General features: G+C 48.5%; 5 protein-coding genes across 5 annotated transcripts; all 5 read left to right on the top strand.

Annotated features, from left to right (window-relative positions):
* Positions 1-238: 238 nt before the first annotated feature.
* On the top strand, positions 239-1,721 carry MCYG_03239 (conserved hypothetical protein; the record flags this gene model as incomplete). The annotated part of the gene is made up of 7 exons (XM_002847687.1): positions 239-416; positions 472-590; positions 649-720; positions 780-950; positions 1,012-1,130; positions 1,188-1,404; positions 1,464-1,721. The coding sequence occupies 7 exons, from the start codon at positions 239-241 to the stop codon at positions 1,719-1,721; spliced, it is 1,134 nt and encodes a 377-aa protein (XP_002847733.1).
* A 1,569-nt stretch (positions 1,722-3,290) lies between these two features.
* On the top strand, positions 3,291-4,364 carry MCYG_03238 (metalloprotease 1; the record flags this gene model as incomplete). Its single annotated transcript, XM_002847686.1, has 4 exons — positions 3,291-3,503; positions 3,605-3,775; positions 3,842-3,986; positions 4,057-4,364. 4 exons carry the CDS (start codon positions 3,291-3,293, stop codon positions 4,362-4,364), a joined length of 837 nt encoding a protein of 278 aa, XP_002847732.1.
* Positions 4,365-4,748: 384 nt separating this feature from the next.
* MCYG_03237 (conserved hypothetical protein) lies at positions 4,749-5,619 on the top strand (the record flags this gene model as incomplete). Its single annotated transcript, XM_002847685.1, has 2 exons — positions 4,749-4,938; positions 5,003-5,619. The coding sequence occupies 2 exons, from the start codon at positions 4,749-4,751 to the stop codon at positions 5,617-5,619; spliced, it is 807 nt and encodes a 268-aa protein (XP_002847731.1).
* A 1,188-nt stretch (positions 5,620-6,807) lies between these two features.
* MCYG_03236 (monocarboxylate permease-like protein) lies at positions 6,808-8,480 on the top strand (the record flags this gene model as incomplete). Its single annotated transcript, XM_002847684.1, has 4 exons — positions 6,808-7,153; positions 7,224-7,330; positions 7,404-7,987; positions 8,048-8,480. The coding sequence occupies 4 exons, from the start codon at positions 6,808-6,810 to the stop codon at positions 8,478-8,480; spliced, it is 1,470 nt and encodes a 489-aa protein (XP_002847730.1).
* Positions 8,481-9,208: 728 nt separating this feature from the next.
* Positions 9,209-11,574, top strand: MCYG_03235 (kinesin family protein; the record flags this gene model as incomplete). The annotated part of the gene is made up of 3 exons (XM_002847683.1): positions 9,209-9,536; positions 9,592-10,046; positions 10,108-11,574. 3 exons carry the CDS (start codon positions 9,209-9,211, stop codon positions 11,572-11,574), a joined length of 2,250 nt encoding a protein of 749 aa, XP_002847729.1.
* Between the last annotated feature and the right edge of the window lie 742 nt (positions 11,575-12,316).

Here is a 12,316-nt window from a genome sequence, read left to right as displayed (position 1 = left end):
GCGCACAAGTCCACGGGTTCACTGAAGAGAACGAAGATACGAAAGCTATCAAATATTGGTTTAAACCCGCTTTTTGGGTAATAAACCTTATTGAGCTTGTTTGTCTTGTTTGTTTTCACCATCGTCATTTTTCCAACATTTGGAGAAGCTCGCATCTGAAAGAAAAGATTTGACGACCCGCAGCGAAAGGGCAGGCTTCAAGTGGCTGCTCAGCTTGCGGAAATACACAGTCGCACCCATGAGGCGATTAATACCCGGCAGTGGCTTCAGGCCGTCAAATCGCCTTAGATGGAGTTCGAGATACGGCTTGCGGAGAAACATTCACATTCAAGCAATACCAAGCAGTCAGCTCAATTCAGTGACGAACGAAAGTTTTCACTCTGCTTCGACGACTACGAACTCTGCTATATCTCCTGGTTCGTATATTTGGTCTTGTTTTGAATTGGATGGTACGCTGACCCGTTGTTAAAGACGCAAAATTCGAAGTTGTCGGCTCGCCGTATTCCCTGCTTTCCGTATCACTTTCTGCGTCCCAGAATCTATATACAAGGCGTGGAACTCTCGTAGGACTAAGTGGGAAACCGGAAAATGTATGGTTATTGGTATATGGACAAACCGTTGGGATACTTGGCTGAATTATTATCGAAGGTCGTTTCCACTCTGCGAATCCTTGAGCCGTTTCGTCGAGCAGCACTCGGAATTCCATTTCTATACCAAAAAGTGAGAAGACTCCGCTTCTCCCAAGAACGTCAATTTCTAACCGCATCTGCCTTGTATAGATATCCTCCACCAGCCCCGTGTCTGCGTTAGTTTCCGTCAAGTCTCCAGTGACCTCGTTTGCCCTACTCCAACTCAATGGCACAGTGGATTGGATGTTGGCGCAGCGAAATGCCCTTCTTGCGTGGACAGGCCATTCGTTGACAATAAAGCCGAGATTCAATAAACAACTGGTATATATGACCGCTTCTCCTTCGAGCTGTTATCGCTAGGCGGGTAAGCTAACTTGTGAAGAGTATATCACATTGGGGAAACTCTGAAGTTACAGGGAGGGGCGTTATTGCATTAGTTGGGAAAGGTCAAATATACTCGATAACTCTGAAGGAAGGGGAACAATATATTGCCCATCCAAGGTATGTGAAACCAACACTGTTTTTTTTTTCTCCATATACTAATGTGTACTGTGGTAGCAATGTTGTTGCGTATACAATGATGCAGACTCCTCCGCAACCATACAGATTCAAGTCGACGACGATTAGATTCCCGGTTCCTAACCTGGGCGTTGGAAAACGCTTATTTAATACCAACTTTATGTCAAATCTATCAAAATCGGACACATGGATGGCAGTAATGAGGATCTTCCATACATTTAGAACATGGACGAGAAGGACAATATGGGGCGATAGGGTGAGTGTTTCACACAGCCCATAAATCAAAGATCCAGCTGCTCACTACCAGGAAATTAGCTCTTTTTACAATTCCAAGGACCGACGACTCTTCTCGTTCAATCTAGAGCTGCACGAGTTAACGATATCTTAGCCGACCACGAGGTCAACGAGATTGCCGATACCACACCAGGGGTCACTAGAGCAGCGGTGGAGGCCACTGAAGTATCTCCTCCAGAGGACGTCGCCCATCAGACTGCAACAAAAGAAAACCATCAACGACAAAGCATTGCGACCGTTCATCGGGATGGAAAGATTGACTTCAAATCAACCGAATAGACTCCTCCTGGGAAGTCATTGGGAAGGAGAAAAGATTTCGCCTCTTTAGACCGCCTTGTATTACTATTATTATTGCTATTATTGTCTTGTGTCGATTACGTAGATGCTATTTTATGCATAAACTCCTTCTTCCCTTTGACCAACATGTATCTTTCATGCCATAGAACTCTAAGATTTACTTTTGCTGTCTACAGCATACATCGAACACCAACGAGAAAATCTTGAAAGCCTTTGCTATCGACGGCAAAACCCTATCATATATGGGTGTGGTCGGATGATATACGTGGAGCAAGACTTGAAACACCTTCGAAACGCGTTACAAGTTCAACTATATCGGGGTTTTTAAAACATCTACATTTCCGTGCCAACACTATAGTAACATTAAGTACTTACCCTCATGTTATTTTATAACTCCTAGACCAGCGTCCGTCCCAAGTTGGTCCGAATACTTATATTTCTTGGAGTACAAACAATAAATGCTACGTATCTCAGTGCCTTCTTAAGGTCCCGGGAAGTTCTTTCGGGAAGGATCAACTATTATCCAATATAACGTAATGGCCCGTGACGGAGGTAAAAAAAAGAAGCCTCGGCATGGAATTTCCCCGATATCAAACTTGAACTTCTGCCAACTTCCGAGTACAACGCTGGAATTAAGAACACGGGATGCTTGACCCTTCGCTCCAAAGTAGCGGCTTGGTACTATGGATATCGGATATGGGGTGCAGACACAGCGATGAAGAGTTGACACTTGGACACATCATGAAACCGTCTAGGGGTCTGTCATCTCGACACGCGATCGCCCGGCCAAAGCCCCGCAATAGGAAATTGATAGGTCCGCAGAGGTTCTTCTGCCGTCATCATGGCAGTCGATCTGGGGTCTCAGCAGTGCCAGACGGGCATCATCTGGTTCCTCGCGCTGATCAGGATTGACATCGTCTTCTCTAGGTGAGAAGATAGCGTCTCGACGCTCATATATAAAGACACATCTTGTCTATCTCGAATGGCGCTTTGCCCTTGCGGCTAGAGCTTAGCACCTCCCAGCAGCTGCCAGGCGCGTTGCCCTTCTTGACACGGCCTTTACGAGGCGTCTATATTTTATAAAATGTCCTGCCGCTCCTTGCATCAAGCTCCACCACCCTTCTCGTAGCCGAGTCGCTTGGCAGATACCAGAGCAAAACAGCATGTCAGGGGGCATTCCTTTCACCCTGACGAAGGGAGAGACATCTGGCCATTCTGGAGAACTTATCTCAGCTATCTGTGCGGCTATGGCCGGTTCCTTGTATGATACCCCCTATCAGTGTTCAGAATACCATGACTGGAACCAACATCTGAGACGCTCAAGGCCGGATCAATCAATATATGTGGAAATGAATGGAGCTCGTTTTCTTACCCAGTGCATCTACTTTGTAGGGCCATTAGTGTTGCCGGGGACCAGGGGGGAGGGGACAGACACAGGATATAAAAGAATGGTGACCGGCTCAGCTATTCTCATTCTTTCTCTCCAGAAATCGTTCCTTAAAAGTAGTCTCAAAGCTTCTCTTCTGCCTACACCTCTCTCCAGCCTTCAAGATGCGTTTCTCCATCGTTCTCTCAAGCATTGCTGCTCTCAGCTCTGTTGCTGCCGCTGAGCGTGTCTGCGGAGCTATCCCCCACCGAACCTTTGCGAAGGAATCTAAGGCTGCAATTGAGGCTGCCACCGCCGCCGGCCTCACTACCAAGGCTAACATCACCGTTGAAACCTACTTCCATGTCATCACCGCTGGCTCGAAGGGCGAGATTAATGTATGACTCTTTGTCCAGAGACAGTTTGTGATTTCGAACGATTCTCCTAACAGCTCCTATAGGATGACACCTTGAAGCAGCAGCTTGCTGTTTTAAACCAGAACTACGGACCAGCTGGCATTGGCTTCAAGCTCATGGATGTTAGCCGAACCGACAACGCCAAATGGGCCTCTGGTGGTGACGAGACTGGCATGAAGAAGTCTCTCCGAAAGGGAGGCTACTCTGCTCTCAACGTCTACTTTGCCCCTAATCTCGAGGGTGGTCTGCTTGGCGTACGTATATCTTGTGTTCTCCATCGGTTGCATCGAAGCCAGGGAACTAACTTGACGTCACCATAGTTCTGCTACTTCCCCAAGGCCAACCCAAGCGCGAACGACAAGCTCGTCGATGGATGTGTCATCCTCTCTGGATCCGTCCCCGGCGGCGAGGCTGCCCCATACAACGAGGGAAAGACCACCACCCACGAAGTTGGCCACTACATGGGTAAGTCCTCAATTGCTTTATAACATGATTTTGCACGGTATCTAACTGTCTTCTTCGTCTTGTCGAATAGGTCTCTACCACGTCTTCAACGAGGAACAAGGAAACTGCCAGAAGGACGGTGACATGGTTGCCGATACCCCCGTCCAGGGTACCAAGACCAGCGGCTGCCCACAGGGCAAGGACTCCTGCCCAGGGCAGGGTGTCGACTCTATCCACAACTACATGGACTACAGCGATGAGTATGTTCTCCTTTCTCCGGTATATGATTCATGGCATCAGACTAACCATCGCCATTTCAGCCCATGCATGAACCAGTTCACTCCCGGCCAGATCAGCCGAATGCAGATGATGTGGCAGCAATTCCGTGCTGGAAAATAAATCAGTCCTGCATCATGATTTATGAGCCAACTTTTGTGACCTCTTGGGGACGATTCAAGCGTGGTGAAGCGGACCTTTCTTCGTACCATATTTTTGGTACTTGTACATAGTCTGAAGAAGGACCTGTATATATAGACTTGTAAGAAATTTATACCTGTTTGTCAGTTGTCTATGCTATAGTATTGCCTTACGTGTAGTGCACTTAACTGGCGCTGAGAACATCCCTCCAGCCCACATTCAAAGATATAGAGCTTGGGCCTGTCGGTTACTTATATATGAAGATCGTGGGGAACTTGGGGCGGGGCATTCTAAACACATCACGAAAACTAGTACGTCGAATAACCAAATATTAACCAAGTATCAAGCCGAGACGCGTCGTATACGATGGTTGCAAGCACGGCAAATATCTCTACTAGGGTGTCGTTGAGATGGCCGCCGGAGCCTGCGTTCGAGACGACAGACACGGCCGCGCTCTCGGTGGCCGGATGGTACGTTGATCTACGGATAGATCGTGAGTCTGGCAAGGTTGAATGGGCGATGGCTGGCCAGAGGGTCGTCGAAAGCACATCACCGTGTAAGATGAACTACAACATTATCATAAGTGTTTATAAAAAGGCTACTAATCGATGAATTGGCAGCTATCGTCGTCTTTACTCATGCCATCGACTCGCTCCAGCTCTTCGATACAGCGGACATGGGTACGTTTAAGAAGCTCCCTAACGGAGACGACCTCGAGACCGGCAAGATGGCTCGCTATGATCTACCAGGCGCTCCAGTTCGTGAATATGAGGAGATCTGGAGGAGCCTCGAGATTCCCCAAACGGCACCGAAAGGACGGGGTTATTCATGGATTCTCGAGTCGGAGGAGATGCTACCGAATATGACAGCACTCAAGCAAGAGGACAAGGATGTCAAAGTGGTCAAGACGTTTCTGGGCCGTGTCCCGGGCCATTATATTGCCTTGAGACAGACGCAGTGGTATGAGAGGAAGCAGGTCGATGGTAGATGCGTTGTGACCAAGGTGGGAGGTGAGGTTTCTGGGCGGAGGGAGATGTGGGATGCCGCCACTGGAAAGGACGCGGCTGTCACGTACACGGTCGGAGATGAAGGAGAGAACCTCCCATCCCTGGTGGCAGCTGGGGAGAGTCTGCAGTTATGCGGCGAGGGCGAAGGCGACTGGCGTTCTCCTGGTCGCACAGTTATGGTTAACGGTACGAGATATCTCGTTCGCGCATTCGAAGAGCTTCCACAGTAGGCCTCCCGATGGCGGTTGGCTCCAGATATTACTTGCGAAAAGAAAAACCGGGCCGATACATACGTATATTCCTCCAGTTTCCAATTTGATGGGCCTTTTGTCGATGTTACATACAAGCCAGGGGAGAAGAAGAATTGCGTCCAGCTCGTGGATTACAGATCAGCACAAACACATGGCCAAGGTCAGCCACAGTTTCACAGGCCTGACGGCTGGCGTTTGCATCTGCATTGACATGCTACTTTGTATCGGCGCAAGGATTGCGATACTGACACTGGCTTGTCCTTGCTGCTGGACGAGGCCGACGAATACGATAACGCCTTGGGGCTAAACGTGAACCCCTGCCAGGGCCTGTTGTCCAGAGCAAACTGCATTTGAAATGTGATTGACATGCATCTTGTGGAATCCCCTGACCACGCACACCGCCCCTATCGCTGTTATCTCGATAGCTACTGACGGAGTGCTTGTTGGGGTCCCAGCGTGGCCATCAAAGAAGTCGAAAACTCCACCTTTGAGGCTCTAGCAAGTAACTAAGCTTATTCTCTGGGTGGATTGGCCGGACGGGAGCAAGATTCATCTTCTCTTAACTTTCTCTAGAGATGACATTCACAGTCAGTTGTATACATTTTGACTACGTATCAACAGCGGTTCACGGCCTTCCCGCAGATAGATTCCGGATGCCTTTTTTTATACCAGTCAGCCGAACTCTACCCCCGAGCTCCGCCCAACTCGATGCCCACTTGGCGGCTCCACGTACCCTGCTCCGTCGCCTCTTGTTGGATGGCTTGCTTGTCGCGGACTCGCGGTTTAACCCTGGTTCATTTGGCTTCGGATGCTTAAAGCGGGTGTTTTTCGGATGTTCGGCCGTTGTTGAGACGAAAACACCGCTGAATTGCGGTAATCTTCAAGGTGTTTTTTTTTTTCCCTCCTTACCTTTACATTTCATGCATTCTCTTCTACTGACGAGGCTGTTTGTTTCTTTGCTTCTTTATTGTATATAACTTCATATTACATGTGGGGAGCCGTATTTTTTCTATCAAGTATATATATCGGGCATAGCCTTCTCGTCCCCTTTTTGCTCTCGTCCAGCCGAATGATGTGAATACAAGCGGAAGATAGGAAAAAGGAAAACTTCTAGTCCTACAGGAGAAGTCCAGTTCAAGCTGTTTTACACACGATAAGCCTGCGACTATGGAAGGCAGGACGGAGCCTCCTGGTAAAGACTTACGGTTGTATACACGCTCACAAACCATCAACTCATCCGTCTCGACCATAACGCAGCAGACCGCCGTCGCACGTATCAACGACAACAGTAACTGGGAAAAGCGGCAGGAAGACACTGCAGACTCAAATCCTCATGACGCTCATGGCATGGCTTCGGGGGACGATACGGACGTCGAGCAAGGCCCTGATATAGTGGTGACGCCAAAGGATGCCGCTATAGATCCAAGCAGCTATCCGGACGGAGGAATAGAGGCATGGACTGTTGTCTTTGGAGGATTCTGCGCCTTGTTCGTGAGCTTTGGATGGATCAACTGTGAGTCTCTGCCTGATATCTAGAAGGTTCAAGCTCATATTCAAGGGCTAATGAATGTATATATCCATAGGCGTTGGTATCTTCCAGGACTATTACCAGGCTCACGACCTGAAGTCCTACTCTCCAAGTTCAGTGGCCTGGATCCCTTCTCTGGAACTCTTCATGATGTACATTGTTGTATGTTCTTTCAACATAGAAAGACGAGAGTAGACAGGAAATGTTTTGATCCGGTAGCTAACACGCTTCCCAGGCACCGTTATCCGGCAAGGGATTCGATAATTTTGGCCCACGGTATCTCCTGATAGGTGGATCAGCATTCCATGTATTTGGCCTGATGATGACCTCGCTTTCGAGTGAATATTACCAGTTCCTCCTTGCACAGGGTGTCTGCAGCCCCCTCGGTGCCGGGTTTCTCTTCTATTCATCGATGAACAGCACCGTCACTTGGTTCTATAGGAAACGGGCTCTGGCCGTGGGTATCGTAGCCAGTGGTTCCAGTCTCGGAGGCATCATCATGCCCATCATGATCACCAAACTTATACCCATGCTCGGCTTCCCATGGGCTATGCGTGTCTGTGCCTTTTTGATCCTGGCACTGTGCACCGTCGCATGTAGCTGCATCAGGGCTAGAATTCCACCTCATCCCAGGCCGCTGGTGCTCAAGGAATTCTTCACACCCTTCCTGGAGATGCCTTTTGTTCTCCTTACCGCAGCGACCTTCCTCTACTGCTTCGGTATGTTCTTGCCATTCACCTTCCTGGTTCTACATGCAAGGAGGTTTGGCGTACCGGACAGTCTCGCGAGCTACTTGGTATCGATATTCAACGCAGCAAGGTATACAACACTTCCCCTTCGTGTCATGTATATGTATTATGGATGCTAACTTTGTCATAGCATCTTTGGGCGTACTATACCTGGCTACGCCGCCGACCGTATGGGACTATTCAACGTGGTAATCATCATGTCGTTTTTCAGTGTCATCGTCGTCTTTGCCATATGGATACCGTCCCACGGCACCGTACCAGACGTGGTATTTGCGATCCTCTTTGGTTTTGCATCTGGCTCCCTCGTCTCTCTGCCACCGAGCCTCGTCGCTTATATATCAGACGTGCGCCAAATCGGCGTAAGAAGCGGTGCCATGTTTGCAACCGTCTCGATAGCTGTGCTATTGGGCAACCCGATAGGCGGGTCTCTGGTTCCAGACGTCGTCCACGGTGATTACTGGAGAATGCAGGTATTTTCCGGGTCAATGCTGCTTGCTGGGAGCATGTTTTTCGTCTTCACCCGCGTGAGACTGGCTGGAACAGTCATCATGAAGAAGATATAACACTATATCCCTTTCCCCCCCTATTTCCAAACGGCTTTTTCTTTGCATTCAGCATCTTTGAGCGTCTGATAGATTTTTCTTTTTCATATGCAGCATTTTCGGCATCAGGGAAGACAGTGAAGCAGTTTATATTAACAGGCCTGGTAGGGAGGAACAAACCCCCCTTGCCTCTATATAGCAACATATACCTTAATGTTACATGTCAGCCTTCATATCAATCATATCAAAGCATTTACTATGTATTCGTACTATGTATGGAAGCAGCCAAAAACCCTCCAGGGGCTGCCTTGGTTGCCTGGACAACAACCCAACCGCACCCACAAATAACATGAACACACAGCAAAAAGGAACTTGCCCTTCTTCTTTTCTTTGAACACAGTCAAGACGCTCGAAGAAGAGCGACATTTACGCCCAGCAAAGCGGTTTTCCTTTCCCGTTTTTCTTTTGGTCCTTTCGTCTGTTCTTTTTGTTTGCGTCCTTTCGCCGTCCGCAGCGTGATAGACCTTGTATACATTCAATGCTTTATCTTTTGACGAAGAGCCTGCAGTTCAATATTTGAAGCTGGACTGGATGTCCTAAGCTCCATTATAATCTCCTGTCCTTTAATCTTTCTATGACTTGTGTTTCTCTAGTTAAGCTGTTGTCCTGCATTTCACCCCGTCTGCCGCTATATCGCCAGCACTCGCAAGTCCAGGCCAACCACGAATATATCCACGGACCGTCTAGTCATGAGCGTTCAGGTCATCGCTCGCATTAGGCCTCTCCTGAAAACGGAACGGGAGTGCGATGTTATTGTCCAGCCATGTCTGTCTAGTTCGTCCACATCGCATTCGTTGCGGAACGGAAACGAAGCTGTCTCCAAGACCAGAGAGAGCGAAAAGCCATTGAAAACAAAGAAAGCGAAGAGCGGGAAGGGAGACGACGCTGATCCGTCGACTGCGAAGGCAACGGTTATCAAGATACCGAATCCTAGGAACGAAGGAGAGGACTTCAGCTTCAAGTTCCATTCGGTGTACGATGGCACTGCAACCCAGCAGGAAATCTTTGATGCAGAAGGTCAGTTTTTTTTTTTTACTTTAGATACCTTAGATATTTACATAAAATTATCAAGAAAAGGGTGATTTGAAATTAACTGGTATGGAATTGTTGTCTATAGTGGCTCCTACTCTTAAACACCTATTCAATGGGTTTGATATTACTCTCTTCGCATACGGCGTTACGGGAACGGGGAAAACACATACAATGCGAGGCGGGAAGAGTTTGGCGGATCGCGGAGTAATCCCTAGACTGCTGAGTGGAATATATAGACGTTGTCGCAAGGTAGAACGGGATTCCCAGGGAAGAACGCAGGTCGGGGTCGCCATGAGCTATTATGAGATATACAACGACAAGATATTCGACCTCTTCGAGCCAGTGGAAAAGAGAACTCCATCTGGGTTGCCATTGAGGGATAACGGAGTAAAGACCGTTGTTGTCGGGCTGACCGAGCGGCCTTGCACCAGCTTGAAGGAATTTGAAGGAATTTATGATCAGGCGAATATGAACAGATCAACGTCTGCGACAAAGGTGAGAGATAATGACGGTGCCGTTGGTGTGAAAGTCTGGGTTTTAACGTTTTTTTTGGCAGCTCAACTCCCATTCCTCGAGATCGCATGCAGTGCTTTCTGTAAAGCTGACCGTGACAACTGGGGAGCAGGTACGGGTTAGCACTGCATCCTGTATTGATCTTGCAGGCTCTGAAGATAATCGCCGTACAGAAAATGGCAAGGAGAGGATGGTAGAATCGGCAAGTATCAACAGAAGCCTGTTTGTTCTGGCGCAGTGTGTCGAGGCCATCAATAAGAAGCAGGCAAGAGTCCCGTATCGGGAGTCTAAAATGACCAGGATCCTGGGATTGGGACAGAATAATGGCCTCACCATCATGATTCTAAATCTGGCACCGGTTCGATCATTTCATCTAGACACGCTGAGCTCGCTCAATTTCGCCAACCGGACGAAGAAGATTGAATCGCGAGAAATAGAAAACGAGCCCATGTTCAAGGGTCCGCCACGACCTGTTGCAGGCCGTGCAGCCGCCCCTGGAGTGAAGAGACAGCCCCTGAGACCGCTTACTGCATCTATAAATGCAAACATTGCAGCAGTGACATCTGAAGCTCGAAAAACATCCGACGGAAAGCCAGCTAAAGCCTTTGCGGTATACACTGACATGTCACATCCCAAGAGCACTGCCAAGTCTGGCATATCTGAGCCTCCCAAACGCAAGTCACCGTTGAAAAGGAGGTCAGGGAACGGCCTCCAACCAGCCTCTAGGCCATTCAAGGTTGCTCGGACGGATGAGATGCCACGACATGGGATGAGTAGCATGTCGGCTGCAAAGTTTGAAGAGCTCGTCGAGAAGAAGGTTAGGGAGGTGCTTTCAGCTCGCCAACCTGATGAATTTGAAGCGCAGTCCAAGGAGATAAATAAGCAAGTGCAACGCCGGCTTGAGCTCCTGGAGCAGCGGATTGATGAGACTGAGGATTCTAGAGCAGACGGGCTGTCATACCTTCTCATGGCCAAGCAGCATCAGGCTAGGGGTGAATATTCATCTGCCCTCAGGATGTATCAACTTGCGCTGCCATTCTTTCCAAACAACGGCAAACTGGCGCTAAAAATTGAGGCTCTTCGAAACAAGAAGGTGGCAGCAAAGCAGTCTACGTTAGATTCATCATCACATGGCAATGAACAATGCGGACACGATGTACATGAGGAAGATGCTGACGCAGAGCATACCGTCGAGGCTCCTTGCCAGATGCCCAAGCAAGTACACTCCAAGCCATCTCCGCATGGCCATACAGAGGGAAAAGGAGAGGGTGGCTTGTCGCCACGCTCTTCACATATCCTTTCCGTGATAAATACACGAGACATTGAGCAGATCAAGCTCCTTCGGGGAGTAGGCGTCAAAAAGGCAGAGGGGATCGTCGACTGTCTCTGTGACATGGACGATGGAAAAGGGGACAGCATCCAGCTTCACAGTCTGTCTGAGCTGGAAAAGATGAAGGGAGTAGGATTGAAGACTGTTGAAAACATGAGAAACGGTGTTGTGTTTGCTTGAAAGGTGCTCCTTTTTCATTCGATTTCATTTCAGTGGTTGCTTGCATTTAGCGACGGCGTTTTGGTGGTATTCAAGATATTTCTGTTGAATTGCATAGCCTTCTCTTACCTTTTACCTCATATTCACTTGGTATGTAAAAGACGGAGCCGGTTGTGAAAGCTGAAGTTGGTTCTCTTCTCCTGTTATGGTCTTGATATATGACCTTGGTCGAGCCTCAACTCTCAACCAAATGACACTTTATATCCTATCCTATACATCTTCCCTATGTCTGCTCTTCTTCTATATATTCGTCATCTTCTTCTGTATCATCTTCAATCATCGTCTTCATCCTTCGTTGTAGTAAATAGCGAGCCTGCGCTCTGATTGGCCAAAAGACCAAAGGCCACCGTAACCTCCAAGAAAAAAACATCCCAACGCTTGGTTGAATGAAAAAGGCCAAACAAGCACCTGAACTCGCCACGAACTTCAACCCCACAGAACAGCTTTGACAGTGCGAGGGAGTCTACGGCAGCTTGACCTTGGTGCTATCGTCTTGCCTACTCCTGGAATATCGTCCCTGATGTTCGCTCTGTGAGAAAGACAAACAAACACAGTAGGCTCGAAATCAAGCCCCTCTTCTCCTTAGTGTGATAACTTGGAAGTTCATGCTAACAAGTTGCTTTTCAGACCTCCTCGATCCCTCCCCAGCACCAGAAACAGTTATTACACATCTATCCGCGCGGTTAGAGGTTCGGGGGAGCTC

This window comes from Microsporum canis, genomic scaffold, assembly GCF_000151145.1.
Source record: "Microsporum canis CBS 113480 supercont1.3 genomic scaffold, whole genome shotgun sequence".
NCBI classification, from domain to species: domain Eukaryota; kingdom Fungi; phylum Ascomycota; class Eurotiomycetes; order Onygenales; family Arthrodermataceae; genus Microsporum; species Microsporum canis.
Note: the sequence above shows the minus strand (reverse complement) of the source record. Positions and strands in the feature narration are given on the sequence as shown.